General features: G+C 39.6%; 1 protein-coding gene across 23 annotated transcripts in view; it reads right to left on the bottom strand.

Moving 5' to 3' along the window:
• The window catches only part of ARPP21 (cAMP regulated phosphoprotein 21), a 250,687-nt gene that overhangs the window by 98,897 nt on the left and 124,167 nt on the right, over window positions 1–27,623 (bottom strand). For 16 of the 23 annotated variants that reach the window (XM_083705682.1, XM_083705671.1, XM_083705674.1 and 13 more), the window contains exons 2-9: window positions 24,640–24,815; window positions 22,682–22,842; window positions 21,916–21,957; window positions 21,372–21,455; window positions 17,638–17,788; window positions 15,389–15,467; window positions 12,880–12,939; window positions 11,774–11,914 (exon numbers count right to left, since the gene is read on the bottom strand). In XM_083705682.1, the coding sequence (XP_083561808.1) occupies window positions 11,774–11,914; window positions 12,880–12,939; window positions 15,389–15,467; window positions 17,638–17,788; window positions 21,372–21,455; window positions 21,916–21,957; window positions 22,682–22,804 (680 nt within the window). In that variant the 5' untranslated portion in view covers window positions 22,805–22,842; window positions 24,640–24,815. Of the gene's footprint in view, window positions 1–11,773; window positions 11,915–12,879; window positions 12,940–15,388; window positions 15,468–17,637; window positions 17,789–21,371; window positions 21,456–21,915; window positions 21,958–22,681; window positions 22,843–23,161; window positions 23,359–23,435; window positions 23,657–24,477; window positions 24,603–24,639; window positions 24,816–24,902; window positions 25,026–25,087; window positions 25,113–27,623 lie in introns of those variants that run through there. The other 7 variants (XM_083705665.1, XM_083705679.1, XM_083705684.1 and 4 more) reach the window with 7 other exon arrangements.

The following is a 27,623-nucleotide window of genomic DNA, read 5'->3' as shown; positions in this document are numbered from 1 at the left end:
CAGGCCAATGCAGGAAATTCACTACCACGGCGCCCCTGATAGGTGGCCACGAAGCCCCCACTTCAATAGTTCCAAAGGATGAAAGTCTACACCATCTTTCCACTGTCAAACAGCTCCTACCATCAATATTCACAGTTAGAATGAATCCGCAGTGATACCTGATCCCTGCTTCTCTTGTTTGGTGGCAGTCTTGGAAGCCCTGCCTCTCCTTAGCGTCTCTGCACTCAAATCCTGCACAAAGAGAATGTGGCCCTTGTTCCTAAGGGTTTGCATAAGAATGTCTTTATGTAGCAAATAGTAGCAAATGCTACTATTACATCCCTTGAAGGGTGGGGTTTTTTTGGCTTCCCGCTGAGGCTTCAGTGAGCTTTCTCAATACCCAGTCTGAAGAGAGTCAAATTTGGCACCCAATCTTCCTACCAGGTAGGTGGGAATCATATTAGCATTTTCTAGCTGCAGGTCCTAACAGTCTTCTCACCCAGTCTTCCTGATCAGCAAGCTTTAAAATTAGTTCTCTCTGGGTTTTAATTTTTTAATCTGGCTCATTCTGGTCACTAAAACCTAGCCCAGGCATAGGCAAACTCGGCCCTCCAGATGTTTTGGGACTACAGTTCCCATCATCCCTGACCACTGGTCCTGTTAGCTAGGGATGATGGGAGTTGTAGTCCCAAAACAGCTGGAGGGCCGAGTTTGCCTGACCTATGTCTTTTTCTATGTCTATTAGCCAACCTCTTAATTTCTTGATTTTATGTGATGAACCCATATTGCCACTTTTTAATAACTTCAACATGCAGGTTAGCAATTTGGCTGGAAACCATCTCAAGTGAGTCAGAAACAGGGGTTGCTGTATCTCCTTTACCTACATATTTATTCTTAGCTGTCATCTGAGAGGCTTCAGTTATGCTGCCCATCTAATTCCCCACTTTACTACTGCTTAAAGTATGTAGTAATATTTATTTTATTTACTGGTCGGTGTGCCTTGTTGCATATCTTGCCTGAGTGGATATTCTGAGAAGGGTTTTTGTTGGTATGACCAGTTTATGGGGTGCAATTAAGTCAGGAGAGGAGAAGAGCTCTGGGCTCAAGCTGTTTCCTTAGCACCCACACATATGAATCCCTCAACATGATACTTCTGTTTATAGCTTTTTAAAAAGGTGGGTTTTTTTTTTAAGCCTGTGCACTACTCGTGTTCACTTTGTGGTCTCTAAAACTCCTAGATCATTTTCATGCCTACTGCTGCCAAGCCAAGTGTCACACATCCTGTATTTGTGTCCTTGGTATTTCCTATCTAAAGGAAGAAGTTTATATTTATCTCTGTTGAAAATCATTTTGTAAGTTTGGGGCCAGTTCTCCACCCTGTCAAGATAATCTTGAATCGAGCTTGTGTCTTCCCAGGAGCAGCTAAGATGCAACAGAAACAGATGAGGACCACTGAGGCAATCGTTGATGAGTTGAGAAGCCCCCCCAAAATACCCAGCATAGTGTAACCCAGAGTTCTGAATTACCTGGGGTTGCATATGCATGGTTATAAACAAAACTTTACTGCTTTTCTTATTTCTTTATGTTTATTTGCATCAGCCCTCTACCTTTCTAATGCACATATGTGTATTGTGTGAGAACTGGGAAAAGGGAATAAATTGGGGGGGGGGTGTCTTATGGGATTACAAAAAAATTTCAGCATCACAGAATCACTACTCTCATGTGCAGTGTAAAAAATACATATTGTTATTTTCAACGCCTTTAAATCAATGAATTTGAAAGAGGGATGGGATGGCACTAAAACTGTTTTAACATCACAGTATCACAGCAGGAGACCCGTAAAAAAAAAAGTTTATGTTTCTTTTCTTTAATGAATGGAGAGCAACTGACCCACACACACAAAAGTGTAATGATGGCATTGAAGTGCAAGATCCATGGGAGCTATTACTACTACTACTACTACTACTATTACAAATTTGGGAGGCCTTGGGCAAGTCAAAGAAAGTTTTAGGGGTTAGCCACTGCTCTTTTAAAGACTGTATCTTTTTAAAGACTGGAAATTTTAGAAACCAACACTTCTCCAGTAATATAGTATTATATATAATATTGTATTGGATAATATCTCTCTCATAACCCATGAATAACTTTTCTTCCCAACTGACGACAATAGAAACCATTTTATGAATGGATGTTGCATGGACATTTCACACCACAGGTGGAAATCCACATGACAGTAATTTTAAAAGCACTGACAATGACCCGGTTTGCATAGAACGCTATGCCGCCAAACCATGGCTTAGAAAGAACTAGCAAATGTGAGGGTTCCCAAAGTGAATGCTGCAGTTGCAGCTGCCACACTCCTCCCTTGGTCTAGCTGCTTCCACACAACTCATGTTTGGCTTAGGGTTACATTTGAGCTTGAGCTCATGGCTGGGGAAACCCAGCCAGATGGGTGGGGAATGAATGAATGAATGAATGAAATACCCGGTAATTATCATGGTTTCTCACAGTCCAGACATATCACAAGGTGCAATCGAAGGTTTGCTCTTGGTTTAGACCAACGACAATCCTAGGTTTGGACATAATGATGATGATGAGTCAAACAGTAGTTTAGCCCAAGGTAGCCCAAGGAACAGCACAGCAGCTGCAGTCTTCACTCTAGATACCTGTATGTTTGCTTGTTCGTGATAAGCCATTGTTTGGCTTAGCATTATGTGCAAACTAGGCCAATGAATGGCAGTTCCAATGATGTGGAAGCTTGCACTCCCAAAGAAGTGTCCTTGGAAGGATGCCATGGACTAGTTTAATATTGACTCATAAAATAATGCAATTTAGGGAAGTTTGCACTATTATGTTACGGTACATTACATTTCCTTTGGTAGTTTTCCGTTTTCCAAGGTCAGACTAAAGACTAATTATTTTAATTTTATTTATGGCAGGATTATACCCTTGATTTGGCAGACTGCAGTGTTTAACAAAGACTGTAATGATTGACTAATATTTAACTAACATTTTATTGCGGTGTAATAGTTACAAAGTACATGGCCACCCTAATTCCAAACAAATTAGTTTAGATGTTACATTATATTGAAAAATTAATATCGGGGATATTAGAGATGGTTCATTACTCCCAACTTCTGTTCTTGGATACATGCAGAATAACTTTTTGGAGGGTGAGGGAGCGCTATACGTCAGGGCTAAGTTGAAGAAACAAGAAACCCCAGAGAGCAGCAAAATCTTTCATAGAACCATAATAGCTGCAGAGTCAAAATGGTTACAATTCTGTGCAATGATGAATAAAATGGCAGTCCCTCCATTTTTCTCTTTTAAATGCCTTTTCAACACTTTGTATCCACAACAAATCTTCCCTCAACCTGCTTAAGATATCTGGAGTGCTATTCTGGAACAGATCATAATCTTAATCACCCAGAGCAAATATCAGTGCTGAGCAAATCCACGGAATCACATTAGCTACTGGATCAATAGATTACATTTTGTAAAAGGAACAAAAATAAACACCTATTCCTCATAACTTAGGACAGGCACATTTTATGCCAGAAGGTGACTTTGTGCATTCATGTTAGAGCAGAGTTCCATACGGCACCTACTCCTGTGAGTTCAGAATGTTCAGGTGGCTCACTACCACATTTATTGTGGGACGCAGGTGGCGCTGTGAGTTAAAGCCTCAGTGCCTAGGACTTGCCGATCGAAAGGTCGGCGGTTCGAATCCCCGCGGCGGGGTGCGCTTCTGCTGCTCGGTCCCAGCGCCTGCCAACCTAGCAGTTCGAAAGCACCTCCGGGTGCAAGTAGATAAATAGGGACCGCTTACCAGTGGGAAGGTAAACGGCGTTTCCGTGTGCGGCTCTGGCTCGCCAGATGCAGCTTTGTCACGCTGGCCACGTGACCCGGAAGTGTCTCCGGACAGCGCTGGCCCCTGGCCTCTTGAGTGAGATGGGCGCACAACCCCAGAGTCTGTCAAGACTGGCCCGTACGGACAGGGGTACCTTTACCTTTACCTTTTACCACATTTATGTCTCACTACCACATTTATGGCTCACTACCACATTTATGGCCAGCACTGGCTCCCTTGCGGCCATACTGTTGGAATCGCTACCAAGTTAATTAATAAACTGACTACTCTGTGGGATTTTAGAAATGAGAAGGGCACACACTTTCCTGAGCTCCTCCTTTCTCATGTATAAATGAGCCTGATGATTCATCCCCTCTTAGGCAAATGGGTATATTATTTATGGATAACGTTTATGGGGCAAAACACTACTTACTCAAATGGATTTAGGCATGTGGAACCTCCACCAGCCCCACTCATTTTCTTCCAGCGTGTCCTTGTTAAGGCTGCACATTGGCTTGGTAACTCTGGCTGTGTTCCCTTAGCTTAGCACAATAACTCAGGCTTTCAAGCTTATCGTGATTTACTGTAAACAAGCCGCATGCTGGTGTACACTTCCCAATTGCTCCCCCGTTGTTCCACGTCTAGCACAAGCAACTTAAACAGCTTCCTGTGATATCTGACTAAGTATCATGGTTTCTTGCTCCCTTGTTGTTGTTGGCATCCATCTGTCTTGAGAGACAATGGAGTGCGCCTCTGGGGGTGAAGTCAAACCATTGTGTTAGCGGCACCAAAGTGACCTCCCTGGGGCACAAGCCTGGGCAGTGTGTATGGAGGTCCTGGGCTGCCTAGACAACAAGTTCCCTCTCCTGGTCTTGCTGTTGAGGAACAAAGGAAAGCACAGCAATACATTTAGCAGCAGCTTGGCTGCAAGAGTTGCCAGGAGGAGGCGCGCATGATGCCATCCAACCATTTTAGGGACTCCATTCCAGATTTGTGTAGGGTTTACTGCTCAGCCTTTTCTTCTCCTGAAGATATCCCACAAGGCAATGGAGGATTAGGATCAGAGTTTTCCTTCTCCTAGATGGGCAACCTTCCTAGGCTGATGAGCCCCATCTGCCCCTCACTTCTCTCTACAGCATGTCCAGAAACCACCTTCTTAACCCCTGGACCCATCACTGGTCTCGTCCATTCAGTCCTCTGGAGCCTGTCTTCACATACAAGGGAAGTCCCTAACTCATGGAGGATTTAAGACTCTTTGGCTACCCTCACCTGGTTTAGCCAGTCAGTTGAAGCTGTTTCCCGGGTCGCAGCTGCTGTTGCATGCTGATAGCTTCTAGGAGCCATAGGTGAGAGCTGAGTGCAGGGTTGGGACCAAAGGTGGACAAACTATCCCACAAGGAGTTGGGACCAAAGGTGGACAAACTATCCCACCAGAGGTACGACACCTCCCCTAACACCCATGAGTCCTTAAAGCCCATGAGTCCTTAAAGGCTAGTTCACATAGCACCAAATCATGATACGCCATCATGTCTGAACATATGTGGAATTTATTACATTGCTCATATGACACAGTGGCACAGTTTGCATGTGATGCCAAGTCAAACCATAGCTAAGCATGAACATACAAGCGCACAGGCATTCACAATAAATACCATGGCTGCCTTGCTCCTCTGAGCATTACGTCTGAACCTGAACTCATCGTTTGCTTCCCCCAGATAAACTACAAGCAATAAGCCAAGAATAAATCTTAGTTATAGGCAGTGGGTTGTTTGGAGAGCAACAAATTACATGCCAAGGTTTGGACATGACTGCAAACCAAACTAGTTTAGCTCCAGGTAGCCCCAGGACAACCAGGGAAGGAGCAAAACATTCATGGCTTTATTGGGACTACCCCTTGTGCATTCATACTTTATGTTTCAAACCTGACCAATAGGGCATTACATGCCACAACAGACCACCTGAGCTTATGTTCCAAATGAAACCCCAAATATATTTTGATTTGATTAGAAAATCGAGATCCTTAAGGCTAAATTCTCTAGGTAAGAACTAGCACAAACCTAGGGTGGGGTTTGTTTGGTTTTTTTTTGCTATTACCTAATTTCCCATGCTTGCATATTGCACTTCTTAACAAATTAAACCTGCAATCCAATGCAAATTTACTTCTGAGACTTATTTCAGAGCAAACATTCAAAACTGAGCTGTAAATATAATATATTATCTTTGGGAATTTCCACGTCGCTGTTTTTCAATTCCTGTTGTTTGCTAAAATCATTTTCAACCTTACTTTGTCCTTTGCCTCCCAGTTTTGTTTAATCTGTAGATCTGGAAACCATTTTTTTTCTTTCAAATCATTAAGAAAAATGTGCAAGCCGCACAAGAAAAAGAGCTAGAGGATCCCACATATTACGACCTACCTGACTGACACAATGGCATTAGTAATTGCTCTCTGAAGTTTTCAATCAACACCTAATGGGAGATACCTTGTAGCCCACATAGCTCCAGCTTCCACAAAATTATAGTTTTATTTTGCATTTTAAAGAAATCATTCTATTAATGACCAGAGCTTTAAGAGAATGCAAGCTGTGTTAATGTGAAATTAAGAGGTTTTCTAGAATAACTTTATTCTGTTCTAGTGGAAAACTTTTGGCAAATTTATTGTAGTTGGTTTTAAAGGCATCAAGTTATCAAGGCTGGGTTGTTTATGGCAGATTGAAAGATATTATCTAGGTACATATAGAGAAAAGATAAAGGAATTGTACATTGTTATTTGTTTGGAAACCAACTTAGTACTTGTTCAGATGTAACAATCAGAGATCAGTAAGTCATGGGAAGAAGTATTTGTCCAAATAAAAGCAATTACCTTACAAAATGTATCTAAACGTCCAGAGCTGGCTCTCCTCAATCTTTTCACGGGAGATAATATTAACTTAAACCTTTAATTAACTTAAACTCATAACAACAAGATGCTGGGACAACTTAGAAGGTGCTGCTTGGACAAATTGGTACAACAAAGAGTGGCAAATAGCACTTGTGGAAAATGGAAAAAATACTGTATTTTTTGCCCTATAGGACGCACTTTTTCCCCTCCAAAAATGAAATGTATGTGCGTCCTATGGGACGAATGCAGGCTTTCGCTGAAGCCTGGAGAGGCATCTGTGCGCACCGACCCCTCTCCTCTCCAGGCTTCAGGAAGCTATCCGCAAGCCTTGGGAGCCCGGCCGGAGGGCCCGCCGGGCTCGCAAGGCTTGCGGGCAGCAGCCTGCACCCCGAAGCACGGGGCGCACACCAGAGCACGCCCCATGCTTCGCGCAGATGTCCACAAGCCTTGGGAGCCCAGCGGGAGTTCCCGCCAGGCTCACAAGGCTTGTGGATAGCAGCCTGTTCTGGGGGCTGGGGTCGGAAGAAGCTTGGTCCCCCCCCCCAAGTCCCGCGGCTGGGGGGGGAATAATTTTTTTTCTATTTATTTCCCCCCCCCCCAAAAAAAAACCCCGAGGTGCACCCTATGGGCCAGTGTGCCCTATAGAGCGAAAAATACGGTAAAATTAGCACAAGGCCAGAAACTAACTTCCTTCCTCCCTTTTCTTTTGTAACCAGCTTCAGAAAATTTATCTTACAGTGCAATCTGATATATGGCTGCTCAAAAATAAGCCCCACTGAGTTCAACGTTATATTTACGGTCAAATAACTGGGCAAAGGATTGCAGTCTTCATTTCTTAAGCCATACTTTCCTCTGATGTCCGAACCAGGAAGCTGTAGTTTAAGGGCCCCAAAGAGCCAAAATAAGAAAGAAGGACCTGCGTCTGGTTTGGAGGGTGTCCTTAAACCAGAGTTTCCTGTTTCGGATGTCACAGGAAACTGTGGCTTGAATGATTATGATGGTGGGAGGAGGGAAGGGAAGAGATGAAGATGCCACAGTTTTACCAGAGTGGAATCAATACATCTGAACTAGCCCACTGCTTGCTGCTAAATTTCTTAAAGAATAATTTAAATAGATCTATCTGTATAGCTATAACGGATGGCTTCTGCACCCATGTAACTGGTACAAGATGTTAGCAGTGAATCAAGCCCCTATGTTGCTGACACAAGGGATAACAGATTCAGTGTGGGCTATGCTACCCACATTATATTTCAGCTATGACATATTTGGCACAACGGAATATGTAACATTCTGCTAACATAATTCTTATGCATTATAATTTTGCATTAGGATGCTGGAGGAGCATCAAGGATGCCCAGAGCCTGTGTGATAATGCAACATACAGTCAAACCAAAGTCAGGGATGCAAAAGAGACCTGTGAACAAGCACAAAGGATTCCCATGCAAGCACAACCCTTGCCTGTTGTACTTTATGGCATGCTGTACTGTTGTACTTTAATGTTTTGTTGACTGGGGTGGGGTGGGGATATGTGATTCACAGCCCAATGACTTCTAGTCAAACTGAGCATAATACAAATATGTTCCAGGCACTAGGGCTCTGAAATCTATAAGGTGGTGCACCTGACACCTCACCCACCCTCTGAGACTGGCTTCTTATTCATTTCAAATGAAGGATTATATTTAACCAGAATTCTCCATGAAATGTATGGGAGAACACACTAGTAAATAAATCAATCAATCCAGATATACTGGGTTATTATTGAATGGTGGCCAAATTTTCCACCCCATTCATGCATGGCAAAACAGGAGGGTTAGTTATTTTCATGAATCATTTTAAGGAGGGCAATGTTCTAGGGAGAGACTCATGGGGAAGAAATGTGAGTGCTTGGATATTGTAGGATTTTTGATATTGCCAGCACACACATGGCAGCAAAACAAAACAAAAATGGCTTCAAGAAGAGTGACCTTCAGCTTATGGGTATGTATAATTTGTTCACACACACATCCCATCCACTTCCTAGATTTGAGCACCCATTTAATCTCCAATAAACCTTTGGCGTGAAGTCAAAGCTACAGTCTCTGTTTTGGATCAGCTCCAGTGTACACAGGTCAGTTGAATGGCGGCATGTCTGCCACTAGCTAAAAACCATTATGCTTGAAGAATAGGTGAACTCCTCATTCACTACAGCCTCTTTCAAACCTTCATAAATGTGTTGATTGAATGCGCATAAAAGAGTGTTATTGTACGTCAATCCACGGCTTATACATGCACAGCCAAAGGGAGCCCATAAGTGAATATGGTTCACACATTTAGCCAAATATGTGTATGTTGCGGATGGGCTAACCAGCAGGTCCCTCTCTTCTCCCTATAAGTTTAGTGAATACATCTGTGGGAAACGTCTGAAAAGCGTTTGGGTAGCATTCTTATAATAGTAAGTTGACCCTCATTAATGAAGAGTCCATGGAATCTGTGTATCATTTCCTGTTCCATGTGTCCCATGAAAATTGTGAAACTAACACAGAAGGGGAACAGAGTGGTAGGGAGGCAAAAGACAACTACTTGTTAGGTCAAGGAATTGTGGGTATGTGATAATATCACATCATTAATTTTGAATTAAACAAGCAGTTCTTTGGGAACAGGTTTCAAGGTTAAAGAAACCTGGGCTGCTGAGTCTATGCAACCGTTAGCCAAAAACATTGCTGTCACCTTAAAGCCTAAGAAAATAGTGCTGTTTGGGAAGCAATCCATCTAAATTTTATGGCTACAATATGTGATATTGAATATACTGGATGTATGTTAAGAACCATTTCCAAAACTGACTTTCTTAGAGTAAGACTACATGTTAGATGCAGATGAAAGCCTGAAGGCTTCTTCTTCTTCTTCGCAAAGCAACTTCTGCAGGGGGTAACAGAAAAGTACTTGGAGAATGCTTAACTCTTCCCTTGTTGGACACTTTTCTGCTGCCACCTCCCCCAGATAATCCACCTCCCCAAAGAGGTGAAGGAAAAGAAGAGCTGCTGTGTATGATTGCTGGGCCCAGAGCATACCGTATATTCGCTCTATAAGACGCACCAGACCACAAGACGCACCTGGTTTTTGGAGGAGGAAAACAAGAAAAAATATATTCTGAATCTCAGAAGCCAGAACAGGAAGAGGGATCGTTGCGCAGTGAAAGAGGCAATCCCTCTTGCTGTTCTGGCTTCTGTGATAGCTGCACAGCCTGCGTTTGCACCATAACACACACACACATTTCCCCTTACTTTTTTAGGAGGGGAAAAGTGAGTCTTATAGAGCAAAAAATACGGTAGTATACTCCTGCTTCTTATGCACTGTTAATTGTTGTTTCTGCAAGCTACTTAACCTAGAAGCAACTATTTGCAATGCATGCAGATTTACAAACTTTTTTGAATAAGCCTTTATGTGTGTTTTCTCTCTCAGAGTAATTTAAATGTGTGTGTTTTCTCTTAAATACATATTTCCATGTGTGCGCAAGGCAAGAACTGCCAATAATTGCAAGGAAACATTCAGAGAAGTGAGAAGCTAGGGCATTTCATATAGAAATGTGCAAATATTGAATTCCTCAGTTATCCTGACTTTGATTAGCTGAGCCAGTGACACAGCCACAGAATGTTCATGGTTACAGAATGTACATGCACATTTCAAAGGTCAGGGAACCAAGTTGTCAGAATGTCTGCAGTCCAGTTTCTCTTAAGTCCTGCAAAGAAAGTTGTCAGTTTGGGTTGCATTAGAAACTCAGATCTAGTAGATCAGGCTGAAAACTTGGAAGAAGCAGAGAAAATAGGAACAGGGAGCCAGAGGCAAACAGTATGAAGGAAGGAGCAGAGAAGGTAAGAAATTAAGAAACAGGAACTAAGAAACAGGAACTAATGAATTAAGGCAATAAAGGGCTAATAAGTGAAGGGGGTATAGGGGCTAAATTTCAGACATTGATCTGAACCACGCATCCCATTCTTTGGATGCAGACTTGAAATTTCATGCAGGACAAAACAAGTTTCCATTATTTGCGCCATCCAGGGATTTCTTAGAGAAGCAGGGACACCAAATCATCTATAATTCCTTCATCTTCATGGGGTGTCTAATTTATTTTAATTCTAGTAGCGAATCAAACAGCAGCTTCCAGTTCCCTACACTGAAATAAACAGAACCTGCATCCACCAGAGTTCAGCACACACAACAGAGCGATTGCAAACCAGCTTGATCAGGCTGACGTGTCTCTTATAAACAGAGTGCATTCTAAGATTGTACCATTAGGCATCAGACATTAGTGTGTATTGTGGTATTGTCATTTTAAAATGGTTGTCTGTGCCTTCTTGTTGTGAGTTGCCTTGGGTACCTATTGAGGTGGAACTGGAGATACATTTTTTTAAGAGAAAGAAATAAATGAATGCATTCCTGGCTACCCAGTGATATAAGAAGCAACTCTTTGCATTTTCTGATGCCCATTTTCTACACAACAGATGCTCTTAGCTCATTTATTATGCAAAGTGAATTAATTCAGAGACAGTTTCTCAACTGTGAAAGGGTAATGATATATATGGAAAAATGTTGCATTGGAAGAACAAAAGTGGAAACCAGATAAGGAACTCATTGTTCAAAAGGAGAGTCCTGTAAAAAGAAAAAAGGGAGGGGAATGCCACACAATACATTTACCCTTTTGAGAAGTATTACACGTAATAGTTTCCAGTACTCCAAGTAAAAAGAATAGTCCACAATTTACTTTTTCTACTCTCCAACATTACAGCAGTAATGAGGGGCTAGGAAATATAACATTCCATTCCAGAGGCATGGCACAGCTTTCTTATCAACAAACAACAGTTAGATTGATTTGCTTCAACATATTTCATGTCCTCAGTGTTCTTCCAAGGACAGGCATAATGAGACTCCACATGAGAATGAATGGATAAATAAATATTTTTAAAAATATGAATTACTCAAATAGAACGAAAGAACAAAGGAAGAAAACACCTGGGATGTGATAAAGGGAATGCACTTCAACCGATTCTTAGCAAAGGGAAATAGGAGGAGAACAGTGAGGTGGCACTTACATTCTCATATTGCTGGTCTTGTTGATAATTACAGATTTCCCAGTCTGATCCACGTTGTGATCCATGCCAAAGTAAGCTGCCACTCTGTGCACTAGCATTCGCTGATATGACGACATCTGGGGGAACTTTTTATAATGATTACTGGAACAAAACGTCAAAGGGCTCAATATGATGCAGCCTCTGACATGATGGAACAATAGCAGTCCACTTTTTTAAAAAAACAAACAAAACAAAACAGCAACAACCACCCATGATCTTTTAAAACATTAGTTAACGGGCAGTTGTCAGATCTGGTATGCCAAGTCTGTTATTTTCATTAGTTTCTTTAACAATAACTCTCCCAGCCATCCATCCCAATATTCTGCATGTGTCAAGTGTGCTTAAAATATAAATATGCAAAATGTTTTAAGTTATTGCTTTTTATGAGCAAAACAAACTGCATTATCTTATAGCTTTATTAAAATTGTTGAAGGGAAGAAATTGAATTGTTTAGTGTGATACTGGATCGTGTTTTGCCCAAACAGGCAGGTAGGTATATTCTGACTAGCATCAAACAATTGCATCAAACAATCTCTTTTTATTTCAAATAGCTTATGCAAACTCCTTTGAAATTAATGGTAACTGTACATCACAAATAATTTGGGCAGTAGAGCTCAGAAATAAATATTTAGCAGTAATTATTCAGTTGTATCCCGTTCTTCCTCCAAAGGGTTCTGGTGGGTATGTGTGAAGTTATCGCCTTTGTCTCAATTTCAACCCTGTGGGGTGAGAATGCCCAAAGTTTGCACTGGGACAGAGGAGCATTTTGAACCTTAGTCTCTGAAAAGTCTGTAGGTCTGGAGCAATTGCTGCCTCCATCCTTAGCTCTGAAAACATAGGACAGTCTGGGGGCATTTGCCAATGAAACCAGCACAACACAATTAAGGATCTATACTAAAAACGTTTATCTAATTCCTTAGGGATGAATAATTACTAAAGACATTCATTTTGTTAAAAGCTTGGTATTTTCATATTGCAATAATATTGCTCAAAACTAAAGTCTATGAGTGCCTGGTATAGTAGACAAGAGGCAGCAAACAAGAAATCAATACTGAAAATTAACTTACCTGTTGTCACTGATAAAATCAATAATTTCCTGTTCCAGTTTTAACAGTATCATTCTATCCCTGTTAAGAAAATAATAAGAAAATCACTACTCAGGGTTCTTTTTTGGGGGGGGGGCGCAGAGGACTACAACTACTGAAATAATTTTGATGTCTCTTTGCTCTGCCCTTTACAACAAACCCAGATGCTTGCTTATGACATGTAAAGATATTACAGTTCACATCCTGCTGGCAGGAGGCTGATAATCCTGTGGCCCTCCAGGAGCTTTTGGAGTACAACCCCATTATCTCTGACCATTGGCTATGGTGGTGGTGACTGATGGGTTGGGAACCCAGCTTCGTGAGTGGCTCATGGTGGCCAACCATGTTGTACTAGAACCACTGACATATCGTAGTTTCCCAATACCTCTTCTGCAGGAGTCCTTAAAGGTAAAGGTAAAGGGATCCCTGACCATTAGGTCCAGCCATGACCGATTCTGGGGTTGCGGCGCTCATCTCGCTTTGCTGGCTGAGGGAGCCGGCGTACAGTTTCTGGGTCATGTGGCCAGCATGACTAAGCCGCTTCTGGCAAACCAGAGCAGCGCACGGAAATGCCGTTTACCTTCCCGCCAGAGCGGTACCTATTTATCTACTTCCACTTTGATGTGCTTTCGAACTGCTAGGTTGGCAGGAGCAGGGACCGAGCAACGGGAGCTCACCCCATTGCGGGGATTTGAACTGCCGACCTTCTGATCAGCAAGTCCTAGGCTCTGTGGTTTAACCCACAGCGCCACCTGTGGCAGGAGTCCATAGAACAATGCTAATACACTTTCTCCTTATGTGCATAGTCCTTTGAACCCAAGCCCTCATTATTTTGATTCTGAAATAATGTATTACAGCCGGGGGGGGCGCGTTAGTCTATGGCCCTCCAAATCACTACTCACATAATCACTGACCATGACCCATGCTGATAGGAATTACAGTTCAGCAATATCTAGAGGGATTATCCATGGGATAATGATAATGATAATGATAGTGATGTTTTGATAATTGTCAGAAAATGAGAACTAGATATTGTTTTCTAATCTTTCTTGGATTGGAAATTGCAATCTGCATTAAATCAGAAGCCATCAAAATTATTTATTCATTCATCATTATGCATTATGATATACTATAAAAATGTATAGTAATATAATAATAATAGGACTATTAATAGAGTAAATAGTAGTTACAGAGTCGTTGTTTTTTAACTTTGATCATATATAAAAGTAAGGCAGATTGGTCTTTTCTTTGGATGTAGAGTCATATGATATAAGATTTCCTAACTCACTGGAGTTCTACAGGACTGTGATATCTGGGATGGGGGTGGGGACAGGATTTTACTCTTCCAAACAAAAAGAGGAGCTTTAAATGCAGGGATACCTGATTACCTATGTCAGTGGTTCTCCATAAAACTGATGTGTAAGAGTGTCTAAGGTGTAGCAGTTAAGAAACTGAAAATGTTCACAGAACCTAGTCTGCATTGCAGCCGGAACAGATTACTATATTCTCTATCAAGAGCTGGTACCAGACTGAAGCATGATTAACCATTTCAATGGCAGAAAACATACGCTATGCTAAGCCGTAGTTCAGTACATGAACTTGCTATTCACTCCCCCCCCAAAAAAATCCTTATCATCTTGTGTGACCACAAGGAGACTGAAAGCATTTACTTCTCAATGAATCACAGTTTGTCATCATGTCCAAAATAGGAAATGTTGGGTAGAAATGGTTGTTGCTGTTAGTTTCACCTATGATTTGACCAAACAGGAAACAAATGCTGTACTGAGGGTGGGGTGTGTGGTGCATGTGCCCAAGACTCGTTCCTGTAGCACTAAACCAGAATTTAGTTTTATGACAAAACACGGACAGCATAAGCCTAGTCAGTATTTCTGCATATCCTGGGATCTGAAACAACTATTTTAAGCTGGGCTCCTTCTTATTGGGTATCTGTATTCTAAACCTCTCTGCCTGTCCCCACCAGGTCTCTGAATCCTAATTAAGCCTTGCATAATTCTGTGTGCTTTTTTAAAAAACTTGATTCCCCTTATCACTAACCATTTATGTTCACTGGGCATTAGCCTTACATTGTCAAAAATGTGTGATTGCATGATCACAGATGGTTGTGATAGATGCTGATTTTGGCTAACTAATGACAGAGCATCGAGGAGCTGCCATGACAGTGCCCACATCACATCCTGCAGTATGGCTACATTTGAGAAACACTGACATAGATGGCCGTGGGTTTTTAGATGCTGTGTTGCATGTCTCGGAAGAGAGGTGTGTGGATGGACGTGGCTAACTCCCTGAGAGAGGAATTAAACTGTGGGGAAAGGGAAGGCTTATGGAGTACGTATAGGGGTTTATGCTAAAAATCAATACGCTTTCATAGAAGCATAGGTATTATTTTCCACACCATGACCACTCTAGGAATAACACCACATTGCTCCCAATTGCTGAGTTCTCAAGCCACACACAAAAAAGGCCTACTTACCTGGGATTATTCTTTAATGTGTTAACCAGAAATTCGTGCAAATCTATGCCTGTTGAGTCTGTGTATTCTTGGCTGCAGTCTGAAAAAACATACATTACTAATAGTTTCATTTTTTTTAAGGTAAAAAAAAAATTAAAGCCATTGTGTGGAGGAAAGTTTTCTCCTTCTCCAGCTGTCTGAAAGAATACCTAACACATGCAGGCTGTGACTTGCATCAGGAAAAAAATACCCCACGAAACAGTGGGAGGGTACCCGTTCTTTATGTTCTCTGTACCAACAGCTACAACCACCAAGGACAAGTGGATATTAATTTAAAGTGTTGTGCTTTAGAATAATACAAGGGATGTATAGATCCACCTAAAGCCTTTCCAACTATTTGAACTGTTAATATTGTGTATATGTGTGTGTGAAATACCCGGCAAGTTTTGGACATAATTAGTTTTGTTTGGGCAACCAGGAGTGAGATAGAAAATCAAAACAGATGTGAAAGACAAAATGGCAGATCAGAACCACTTTGGGGATTTGATTGGACACAATGTGGGATGTTTCCCCATTACCATTTTATAAATGTGTTCATCTAGAACTGTACTGAATTTCACTTTGAGCAAAATTTCAGTGTGAATGTGGAGACTTCTACTCAAGGAACTGAATTTTGAAGAAAACAGAAGTCTCTTAAAAAGACTAGCACTAGGGATATTTCACATCCCCAAATACCCAAAGACAGCAGGGTGTTTTTTAAATATTCTGTCCAGCTTCAGCCAGACTGATTCATTTTACTGCATTCACTGATGAAGTATAACACCCTTTTTGACAATCCATAAAGCACCCATTTTAACGTCACATGATGCATTTAAACGTCATTATACTGGCAAAGTGCCTTGCAGGCTGCATTCCAAGCCACTTGTTGTATGGTATCAATAGAATGATATTGGATATGAATAAGAATCTGCATCGTGCAACACTGGGAAGCAGTGACGTGTGTTAATGTGTAGATAGCAATGAAGTGCATATATATATATATATATATATATATATATATATTCACAATGGATTTCTAACATTGTCCATAGAGATGAGAACAAAACTTCATTCAAAAAAACCTATTGTAAATAAGCTGGGCAAGATTGGATAACCACAAATAAACCAGCCATCTGTTGATAATCTTGCACATTTCATGCGTGACATTTAAAATGCGACAGGCAATTTAATTGTATATTAACTCATATTTAAGACTTAAGTCCACTTCTGAACAAAATATAAAAAGACAATGGATCTGTTAGCAACAAGTTTCTGGGCTTGGACCTCACTCAACACATATGGAAGACTCTGCAAGAGCAGTGATAACTTCCCCTCCATACAGCAACTCTGGTTATTTGCACAGATAGAAATATCTGCAGTTGCTAAAGCTCCCACTCTTCCCCTTTCTACTTATTGGGAAGAACTCATTGTAGGCACCCGCGCTTCCACCCAACTGCTGATAATGATCATGGATCCGAGTCAGCATGAAAATATGGGCATTGGCTTTAGAATGTAGTGTGCCGCTAACAACAAATTATATGGCATGGCATGTGTTAGCAAAATTGGGTAGCTATTCTTACATCCATTTTCATGCAGTATTTTTAGTGGGCTCTTTGCAATCACATACAATAATTGTGTACATGCACCACATACAGACATACACTGAATGAAAGCTGCCCCTATATGGTTTGGTTGTGGTTACTTTTTCTCTACAGTGAAGTAGGGGATGGAGCTATTGCCCAAACCCGCGGTCCAACACTGATCTCATTCCAGGGACATGGGGTGGGAGTGGGGGAAAGAGGTGAGTGTCCTCCCCAAAGAAGAAGAATTAATCCTCCCTCTTAATGCAGTCACTTATTCAAATTTGAAGTTAGCAGAATGTGTGACCCTCCAGTCTGAACAGAGACCGCTGGCCACATATTAGGACCAGCAGAGTTCTTCACAGTTCCAGGCAGCAAGTCAAACCAGAGTGTTTAATGAAGCCCCCTGGAATGGCTTTGCATTTGAGTGTGTGGGTCAGAAACTGTGCAGGCTTGTTAGATAATATAGACATACTGCATATATTCCACAAACAATGCATAAACAAATACATACACTACAATCCCACAGACGTATACAGAATATTAAATATATAAGCAACAAAAACAAGCAAATACATTCTTGCATTCAAAAACGTCTTCATACGTGACTATGATAGATGACTGAATAATGACTTAAATATTTTTGTTCACCTTTTGATAACATTCTTATCTTGGGTTTTTCACTGTTTCTATCTTTCTCTTTGTTTTTATTCTTTTCTTTTTCTTTCTCAGAGTCATCTTTACTAGATTTATCCTCTTCTTGTAGGCTGGGGAAACTTGAAAGCTGCAGTTGTATTGATTCCTGTTGAAAAAAATATAATAATTTAGGGCCAGATTCAGGAAACTTGGCTTCCAAAATGCATTATGAAGTGCATGCTTAGAAAAGCTGAAGCCAAACTGTCTTCTGTGAACTTAATATTAGGAAAAAAATATTGTACTCTTAGGGACAAATTTTGCTTCCCGATATTTATTTTGCCTCCTGCTACTTATATAGTTTATGTCGTTTATATACCTCAGAGGATAAGGATTTAATTCTGAATATATCCTAACTTATTTGCTTCAGATTAATTATAATTTCCTTGAAGCAGATCCCACTGGACTCAGTGGGAAGCACTTTTAAGTAAAAGTGCCTAAGGAAAAGTACTCAGGAATCAGGGGGTTACAACTAAAATCTTAAGGATCAAAAGCTTAGGTATAAAATACGTTCCACTGGTATCAAGGTAATGTCTTTCAAAGTAAATGGACTGAGGACTGAGGCACCTAAAACCTAAGCACACTAAATTTATTTCTGTTTAAAATTGAAATAAGGAAATTGGTGACGCCTACTTAGAATTAAAAAGTTAGAACTTGCTGCTGGTCAAGTGCAGCAGTTAAGTCTGCATATTAGATTACAAATAACTCAAATGTCCACACCTTCTATAAATATATGTATTTCTGATGGGGTCCCAATAACGTTAACATTAATCTCATATTGCTAGATCCATCAACTAGCACATTAAAGTATATCTGAATGAGTTCTATCCAATGCCAGTCCTAGTTGGAGTAGACCCATTGAAATGGACATTGGTTAGTCATGTTCATTAATTTCAATGGGTCTACTTTGAGTAGGACCAGCATTCAATATAACCCAAAGTGTAGTTCTTAGGGAATATGTTATAAAATGTGAATGATGGCAGGGGGAGGTTAACTGTTTATGAACCCAATACAGTAGACAATTATGGACATAATTGTCATTGAAATCACTGGAGCTTAAGTGGACATAACTTTATGTTAACTTACGATCCGTGACTCTGAAGGTATAATGAACTGAACTGAAGATTATTGGGGAGAAATACATAGTGAAAATGCATGGTTTATAGTTAGTAGCTCTGTCTGAATTTGCGGTAAACTCCCTGCGAGTAATCTGGCAAGCTGATAAAAGTGCAATTGTGTTGTTCAATTAAGGGAAACAATTAGAATTGCTTCTGCTATGTACACTCTGTTATCCTAAAGTCAAAATGATAGTTATAGTGCACTTGCATTTTTACAGGGAATGGAAAGGAAGACAGACTTTACATATAGTCTAAAACACACATGTAAGCATACAGCATATATACTTTGTGCCATACATATAACATACCATTTCTACATATTCATTGCATTTGAAATAAACACACACAGAAGTGCTGCAGAGTCGTGAAAACAATCTATTGTTTTTTCTTATATTCACTTTTTATTGATATTTTTACTCAATAGTAAAATTACAACGTTGATAAGTACATTCATACAGGAAAAGTTTAGCGAACAACAGGAGATGTTCAGTTTGCAATAATACACTGATAAACCAATATCATAACATTAGAGGCAACATTCCTTTAAAGTAAGGACAAAGTGTGCGATCAGATAAGCTTTCATGATCAAGTAATACAGGTAACAAGATTTTTTTTCCTACACAGGAAAATCAAGGCAAATTTTTAAATATAATACAAACATTAGGTTTGTAGTACAATCTGTAGTACTGGCAATGTACCATACATTCTCTGATAATTTAGACCCTGTGCTTTGTAAACAGCTAAAATAAACTAACAAAGAAAAAAAATCCAAATTAACTTAGAGAAAAAGAGAGAGAGAGAAAGAAACAATTTCCATTGGCCCAACCCTTCCAGTATCCTTCAGTCAGCGCAAAAAGGAGAGCACAGCTCTAACTTTTCTAGTGCAAAGGTAATCATTATAAAGTTTTAAATCAAGTATACTTCCCATCTAATCATAAAAAGCCAACAATCCTTAAAGAGGAGACTTTGGTGGCAGAAGGTATTTTAATCCCTGCATTCTTTACATTATACTCAAATCATTCTCCCTAGTACTGGATGAAACAGTGGATGAAACAGTGGCAGGAACCAGAAGAAATGTGAATCCCAGCCTTGTTCTGTCCTGCATTGTGGGCAGTTTAGGCTGAAATCCTAAATATACACTTAATCTAGAAGTGACATCGAACTCGATGGGATTTAGTTTTGAGTAGGCATGCATAGGATTGCACCATTAGAAGAGGTATCTAGTCTTTACCTCCAAACCTGCTAGCCTCTAAAGTGTATAAAACTCCTTTTCTTTTTTTGCAGAGTACATCAGTAACTACCATGCAACATTGAATATACTGCGATATATTTATATTCTCCTCCTTTCAGTTTCCATTTAAAACGATAGAAAACACAAATAAAATGCAGAACAAAAGCCATACATTTCTTATATGCAAGTTGAGTCAATGTGTCATAGTATTGTTTTCCCCCCTCTCAAAATATTTACCCACAACTCATAAAATAATCTGTCTAGTGTCCTACTGCATAAACTGTCATTGTAGAGCAGCGAGAAAGTACAAAAACCCCACAGCGCAATAAATTATGGGGTGGTGGGTTTTTTGGTCTTTCAAAAAAATAAAACCCTCCGTAGTAAAGAGTCCAAAGAGGAGAGTTTGATTTGTTTCATTTCAAGTTAGTAGCGGAAAGTCTTAGAAAGTACACTTAAATGTGAGAATTATTTTGTGCTAACAAAAGTTCATCTTTCGTTTTCTGTCTCCTCTCCCTCTCTATGGCTGATCTCATTCTTCAAATAATGTCTGAGTCTTCAAGTAAGAAATACTGGCAAGAAGCTTACTTTTTTGGTTTATGTTCTTGATAAATTTGCTTTTATAAGCAGACAATGTAAGCTTTTCTTTCTTTTTCGTTTCTTTTTTTTTTGCAGTAAGTGTAGAAGAAAGGTTTTGCAAAATTCTAAAGTCTCTTAGATCAAATTTTCCTGATTTGATCCATATATTTATTTCTTTGGAATAAATGGTATACAACACCAATACAGACTAAATCAAACACATGCTTTGCTGTTGGAAAAATGGCACCAAGAATCAGAAGAATGAACCATATGGAATACAATGCACTGTCTTTTAGATCATTCTGACTTAAAAGTGTCAAGAATTTGGATGTTACTATTAAATACGTTCCGGGGAACTGATACATGGACCTTGCATGACTTAGATGCCAGAGTGAACTCAGAACTATGTCTGGTGTAGTCTTACAAGAGATAGCCTTAGAGAAAATAACAATTCTATCTTTTTTTTTGAATTTTTTTTTAAAATAATTAATCTGAATTCTTTTGAATTCTTTTCCATTTGTTGAAATTTTCAGGGGGTCTGGAAAAAAAAGAGCAAATAACACCCTGTGACATACTGTAGAGCTACTCATTTATTTCAAAATAAGTACACGCTAAAAACCAGACAACTTCTAAAATAATAATTATAAAGTATGCTCTTGTGAAAGGTGATTTTGGTTTCCCAAAATCAGTAAATGCAGTTAAAGCCCAAATATGCCATCATGCACATGAAAAGTTAACCATGCAGTTAATGGCTTGGTCTTAGATACCTGGTTGTCATTCTCTGTTTCCAGACGAGGGGATGATTCTTCGCAGACAGCGAGACTTCGGACCAGTTTACCCTTCCCTCCTGACTGAAATATAGAAGAATAAGGAAATCACTTTTGAATACCAGTGTGTGTGTGTGTGTGTGTGTGTGTGTGTGTGTGTACTAGCCTTCCTCACTGTGTTTCAAAAAATAAAAAGTAAAGAGATAGACCTCAAAGTAGGGGAAAATATCGTTTCACTGAGATAGGGTTCTGTGTTGCTGGGATGGCACGAGATAGAACACAGATATAGTGAAGATTGCACATAATGAGATCCCTATGCATATAAAATGGAAGTTCCCACCAAAATGCAGGTATTCAAATGAAAAAGGATCTTAAGCATTTACACTGTATAAATAGCTAATAACTCAAGGAAGTCCACTAACCTTATTGTAACTAACTATTGTAAGAATGAATAAAATAGGAATACGCTTTCATAATATATACATGGACCTTTCCACCCCCAGCTAGTTTATCATGGCTCTGAGAAAGTAGTCAAAATCTCTACCTTGAGTCTCTTTTTCTGCTGGTTCTGGTTAGCACCTCGTTTCTGCAAACAGCAAGTGACAAATTATGCATGTCTATGGGTGGAAAATATGCATAACAGGAATAGCAGCAAGTTCATTAAATCATTCATGAAGTACCAGTTTCATGTGGTGATTGTCAGGTAACTTGGTAACTTGTGGACCTTAAAATGACTCCTTAAGGAGCCTTAGCATTAATATCACTGGTGGTAACTAGCCACAATCATTTCCATTTTTATATGCACATAAAAGCATTATTTTTACAACGTAAGACTAAAGAAACCCTCAGAAATTCTCTCTCCTTGAGAATTCAAAGCAGTGTGACATTTTATTGTTGCTGTTGCTTTTTTTAACAAATAAATTTTCTTTTATAGCAATCTGAAGCCAGAGACAATAGGCACTGCAAAAGTTCTATCTATACACAGTGGTGCTGATAACTATTTTCTTCTTCCTTCTTCCCACTTTCATAAGTGTTTCCCAATGGGTTTCTCACAATATAAGCAGTTTCCTCTTTTTTTGCATGGCTAGGAACTGATCTGATATGCATTTATTTGTGTTCATACAACACAGCAATTTTAATGACGAATTCAGTTAACAGAAATACAGATCTTCCAGAATTGAAAGGGAAAATCTAAGACATGCAATACCTACTCAAAATGGGTGTGGAAGAGGTCTTTAAAAATTAAAGAATGACAAAATTGTTTTTAAAAAGTCCAGTAGTTTAACAGAAAAGTCGCTTTTTGTTCTTACCTGGTCTGATTTGCCATTTTCATCTTTTTCATCTACCTCTGAGTTAAGGATGCAATTCTCTTGTTGGGAGATGGCTGAGTCTTGCTCGCTTCCAGTTTCTTCTGTTTTACCTTGCTCAGACATTCTCCCAGGTAGAAATTAATAGAACAAGATTTGATGACCTGAAAGGTCAAGACATTAAAAAACAAAATAGTAGGTGATATTTGCCATCTGATTCCCACGAGAGATATTTTTATTTCCTCCATGATGAACTAACAAAGCACAGCAAGAAACTCAAGAATTAGGGCAATGCAATTCAGCAGACGGCAATGGACTGAAGTGGTATTCTAGGTGAACGTTGAATTGTGTAAAAGCTAACAAGTAGAACAGCTTGCTTTCAAGTACCGTACTCATTGTGGCAGAAAATGCGAACGTGAAATTCCTCCCCCTACCCTTTTTGTCCCACAGCTAGTGATGTGGGATGGAAGTGAATTCTTTTACCACGTAGGTGATGGACCAAATAAACGATAACCTATTCGTGCTTTTCTGTTGGGGAGGCGTCAAGCAGACCAGACCTTCCGCTAGACTGTCAATCGCTTTTTGGAAAATGGAAAAAAAACTAATCCACACCTCTACCAGTCAGTCATTCCCCCCTGTGTACACACAACAAGGTTATAAGCACTCCTTACAAGAAAGGGAGAAATTAAGCCCGGGATGAAGAGGAACTCAACATAAACATTAATTCTAAATTTGGCAATAAAACCCTCATTGTCACCATTTCAAGCCTTCAAATTGACAGCTCCATTATAAAAAATCACGAGCCTCCTCCAAACTCCATGTCACTCTCCAGCACAGTAAAAATCCTCCTGGAAGCCCTTAGCAGTTAAGCTCTGATGAAGATATCTTAACTGCATTGGTCTCAGCTCACATTAGTGTGCTGCACAGGAGCTCAATACGGCTTTTCAAAGTTAAAGCCTATTATTATTTTCCCTCTTCCTCCCCATGAAATACCCCCTCAGCTCCGAACACCTCCGCTGCTGATCAGTTGTCAGATGTATCTCATGAATAATTTAGCACTTTTTGTTCTTCTCCTAAATCCCCCCCCCCCATATGCCTTTTTATTTTACTTTTTGGAGAGAGAAATCTTAAGAAGAAAATTAAGTGTGGAAGAGAAGAGGAGTTATTTCAAAACAGGTTTCAGTATTTGCCCTTCTCACAATTTAATAACGGTTATTAGATAAATCGAGTCTTCATATTGTTTCTTTCGCAGGTTGCAATTAACACTGAATAGATCTTTGTAATGCCGCCTTTCTTTGTTTATTTCAAAAGGAAAATACAATGTGCATTGAGGGTTGTTGTTTTTTTAAATAAAGAAAATCAGAAAACTGGGTATACATTTATCCTGGCTGCATTTACTTTGTCAAGTTTAACAGAAAGATCACAAAGGGTCTTGTTCCATAATTAAATTTTCAAGGGGAACATGATTTGTGAAAAGAATTGGGGCTTTGAACAATGAATGTTTTTTGTTTTGTTTTTTAACACTCCCCCCCAAAAAACACACCCCACTTACAATATATTTTGTTTCTTTATATGTGAACACTGGGGAAAAGTTGCATGATTTAGAGAGGAGGGTGGTAACAATCAAATAAACCCATTCTTTATCTAGGCTACTGTGTTATACTGTCATGTTATTACATTTTCTTTTCTCGGAACACACACACACTTTTCCCTACAGCTGATCCGTTTATTTGCAGAGCATTCATATCTGAAATGAAGCCATTCTTTCTCATAAACTCAAATATAACACCATATGTTACCTGAATCTTAACCATTATCCCTGTTGCTTGGTATGCACTCCAGAGATGTACACCTAAAGCAACATGCTCACAGACCTGATGTGGCTGTATGGGCATGGCACAAATCCACAGAAATTATACCTCCTTCTGCCAATGGGTACGTAACAAAAAGAAGCTGTTTACCTTCAGTGCTGTGTTAATTCTGGACGCTTTTCTATCAGTTGCTGATGCTGCTCCTCACTGGTTAAATCCACACAAGTGATCAATGACAATGTGAGTCCCATGACCCCATTTAACAGTTCAGAGTGCCAATTTCCATGCTGTTCCTTTAAAGAGTTTGACAGATCATCGTCATCAACCTGGTGGGGAGGGGGAGGGAAGACAAAAAGTAAATACCAATAATAATAGATATAATCATGGTAGGGTTTAAAAGATAAAATAGAGACCAGATTTCTAACACTAATGACCAGCTTCAAGCAAATCAGTTTCACAGCTTGATCCGGCTCCACCTGTCTCAAAAAACTGTGAGCTTCTCCTCTAATGAAGGCTAGAGCTGGCTGTTAAGTCATAACAGCTCCTACGCACGGAGCTAAAATTAACAATTGCATATTATGTGCCGAAGATTACTCACTTCAGTTTTAACCTTTTTAGTGAATTCTAGCACTTTGCATTTTAAAAAAGGCTCATCTTTGCCTCAATGGAAACCAATATTGTCATGAAAGAAAAAATAATAATGTCTCTGCTGTAACTAAAGCTTCAATTTTCAGAATTAATACTCTTCCTTTTCTGTTCTTTTCTAAAGTGACCACAGCAGCAGGTATAAATGAGCTGATTGTAATAAGATAGAGCCATTAAAAATGGCTAAGAGAGAGTTAACAATTCTGAGCAATGGAAATGAGGGGAAAGTCAGAAGAAGAGGGATGTGAAGAGGGGGGAGATTGCTAAGGGAGAGAGACAGAAGGCATAGTTGCTTCAAAAATGCATTACGCTATGTTTATACCGAATGTTGCTACCAGATGGGCATTTGGTTAAAAAGAAAAGTGAGAGGTTAACAGGAAAATAGAAACATTTACAAAGTACTTAAATATCATGGCTGCCTTTTCAAGAGCTGGATTTGGCAACGGACTGAAAATCTGACAACCCAACCACTGAAACCTTCATTAAATCTTTAGGGAAAGAGATGTCACAAGCCAGGTAATACTAATGCACAGCAGTTTCTAGAGCGGGATTAAATTGTGAACAGTGGCAACAACTGTAAGATGCACCAGTTCTGTTGTCCAAAGAAAGAGCGAAAAAATATTACAATAACTGTTACAAAGTAGAGTTTTTAATTTTCCCCCAATCCATATTCTAATCTCTTCTTATGCTGAGAGCTTCTCAGACAAATTGCCATGAAGTAAATGCGTTTCTCACCTCTTCTGTTTTATATGCAACAACAGTATAAATGTTATCTACTCCCTCCTTGGCTGAAACTTATTAGTAGCAACACAGTAATTGTCCTTGGAGGGGAAAAAACCTTAATGTTGAAGCAATGGGAGTGGCCGCAGCACCTTGAGAACATACCAATTACAGATTAACTCATCACTGCTTATCCTTTCTCGCTAAAAAACACACCCTGCCAAATAGTAAGAAAATGAACTGGAAACAAGCTCCAAAGAAAACAAAATAAGGTCCGCATTGTGCTTCCTTAATTTTATGACAAGAGGCAGAGAAAAATAATTGCAAAAAGCACAATCCATCAACAGACTTCCATGCTGGACCAGAATAAGGAGTGTTTGTTCAAGAGGTGTTTAATAAACCAATCCAAGATTCAAAGGTCTTTGTAAAAGTGCTAGTGCCTCCTTATAAACGCACAAAAACATTACAAGCTGTTGATTGTTTGCTGCTGGTGGCGCCAAATAAAACAATCCTGTTTTGCTTGAAAGAAGTATAATAAAACGTTAGGACTGAATGAGTGTCGAGCCATTCATTGGACTACAAACCCAGAGTACACTGCCTTCTAACCAGAAAGACACCTTGATTTGTTCAAATGCATATAATATATTGGAGAAGAAGCAAACATTCTATTTTGGCATTCCACAGATCCATGTCAGTGAAAACACACGGAAGTGGTGCATCAGGTAAAAACATTACTAAGTCTGGATACCTGAACGTTTTGTTTTGTTTTTTAAAGATAAGGCTTTATTAAGATTTTCAGGGCCCAGTTTTCAAAATACGATGAACCCTGTTACCTAAAACAACAATACACATGTATTTCATGATAGGGAAACATGCACTGCTGATATGAACTGCAATTCAACCTGCATTCAAATGCTTTGATTATGCAAGAAACAGATTCATCAATGAGTTTCCAAAATATACACTGTTTCATGTGAAAATAATATGTTATTTCCACTGCGGCTATCTTTCCCCAATTCTCACTGGAGGAAAACATAAAGTGAGTATCATGTATAAGAATCATATACGAAACATACATTCACAAACTGCTTGTAAAATCTGTTTTAAGTGAACCAGCTTCTTGAACCATCCAGAAACTCAAAGTTTAATCTTATGGCTTTTCCAAATATTTAGGCTATCAAGCAGCAAGTACAGATTTATTCCCCGTTTTGTAAGGATCAACATGCCATCCTTCAGCACTTGTATTTCCATGATATCCTATCCCTAGTGCTCACACTGCTGCAGTGTGTCACTTTCTCTGGCTAAGAATTTGCTTCTACTTGTGCCCCAGGAGCTATAGGTGGGATGGGATCAAACTTATCATGAGTTTTGGTACTTTCAATCCCAACCACCCATGTAGAATGATCAAATCCATCTTTACCTGGGAGTAAAGTGCTTATTCCCAAGTGGTGCTTACAAACATCAGATTGTACCACAGTTGGAACTAAACTCTGTTAAAATCAATAGGGCTTGCTTCTAAATAACGAATTTAAGATCAGTACATTGAATTGCGATCTTAAAAATGACATAAGCAGGCATGCCTGCCCCAAAATCAGTTTAAGTGCCAATGAATTCTGTTGGTCTGGAGTAGATATAGCTTTGAAGGCAATTCACACAAGCCTTTTTAAAAATGTGGTAAAGACGCAGGTGGCGCTGTGGGTTAAAGCCTCAGCGCCTAGGACTTGCCAATCAAAAGGTCGGCGGTTCGAATCCCTGCGGCGGGGTGCGCT

This window comes from Podarcis gaigeae (assembly GCF_964106915.1).
Source record: "Podarcis gaigeae genome assembly, chromosome: 12".
Taxonomy (NCBI): domain Eukaryota; kingdom Metazoa; phylum Chordata; class Lepidosauria; order Squamata; family Lacertidae; genus Podarcis; species Podarcis gaigeae.
Note: the sequence above shows the minus strand (reverse complement) of the source record. Positions and strands in the feature narration are given on the sequence as shown.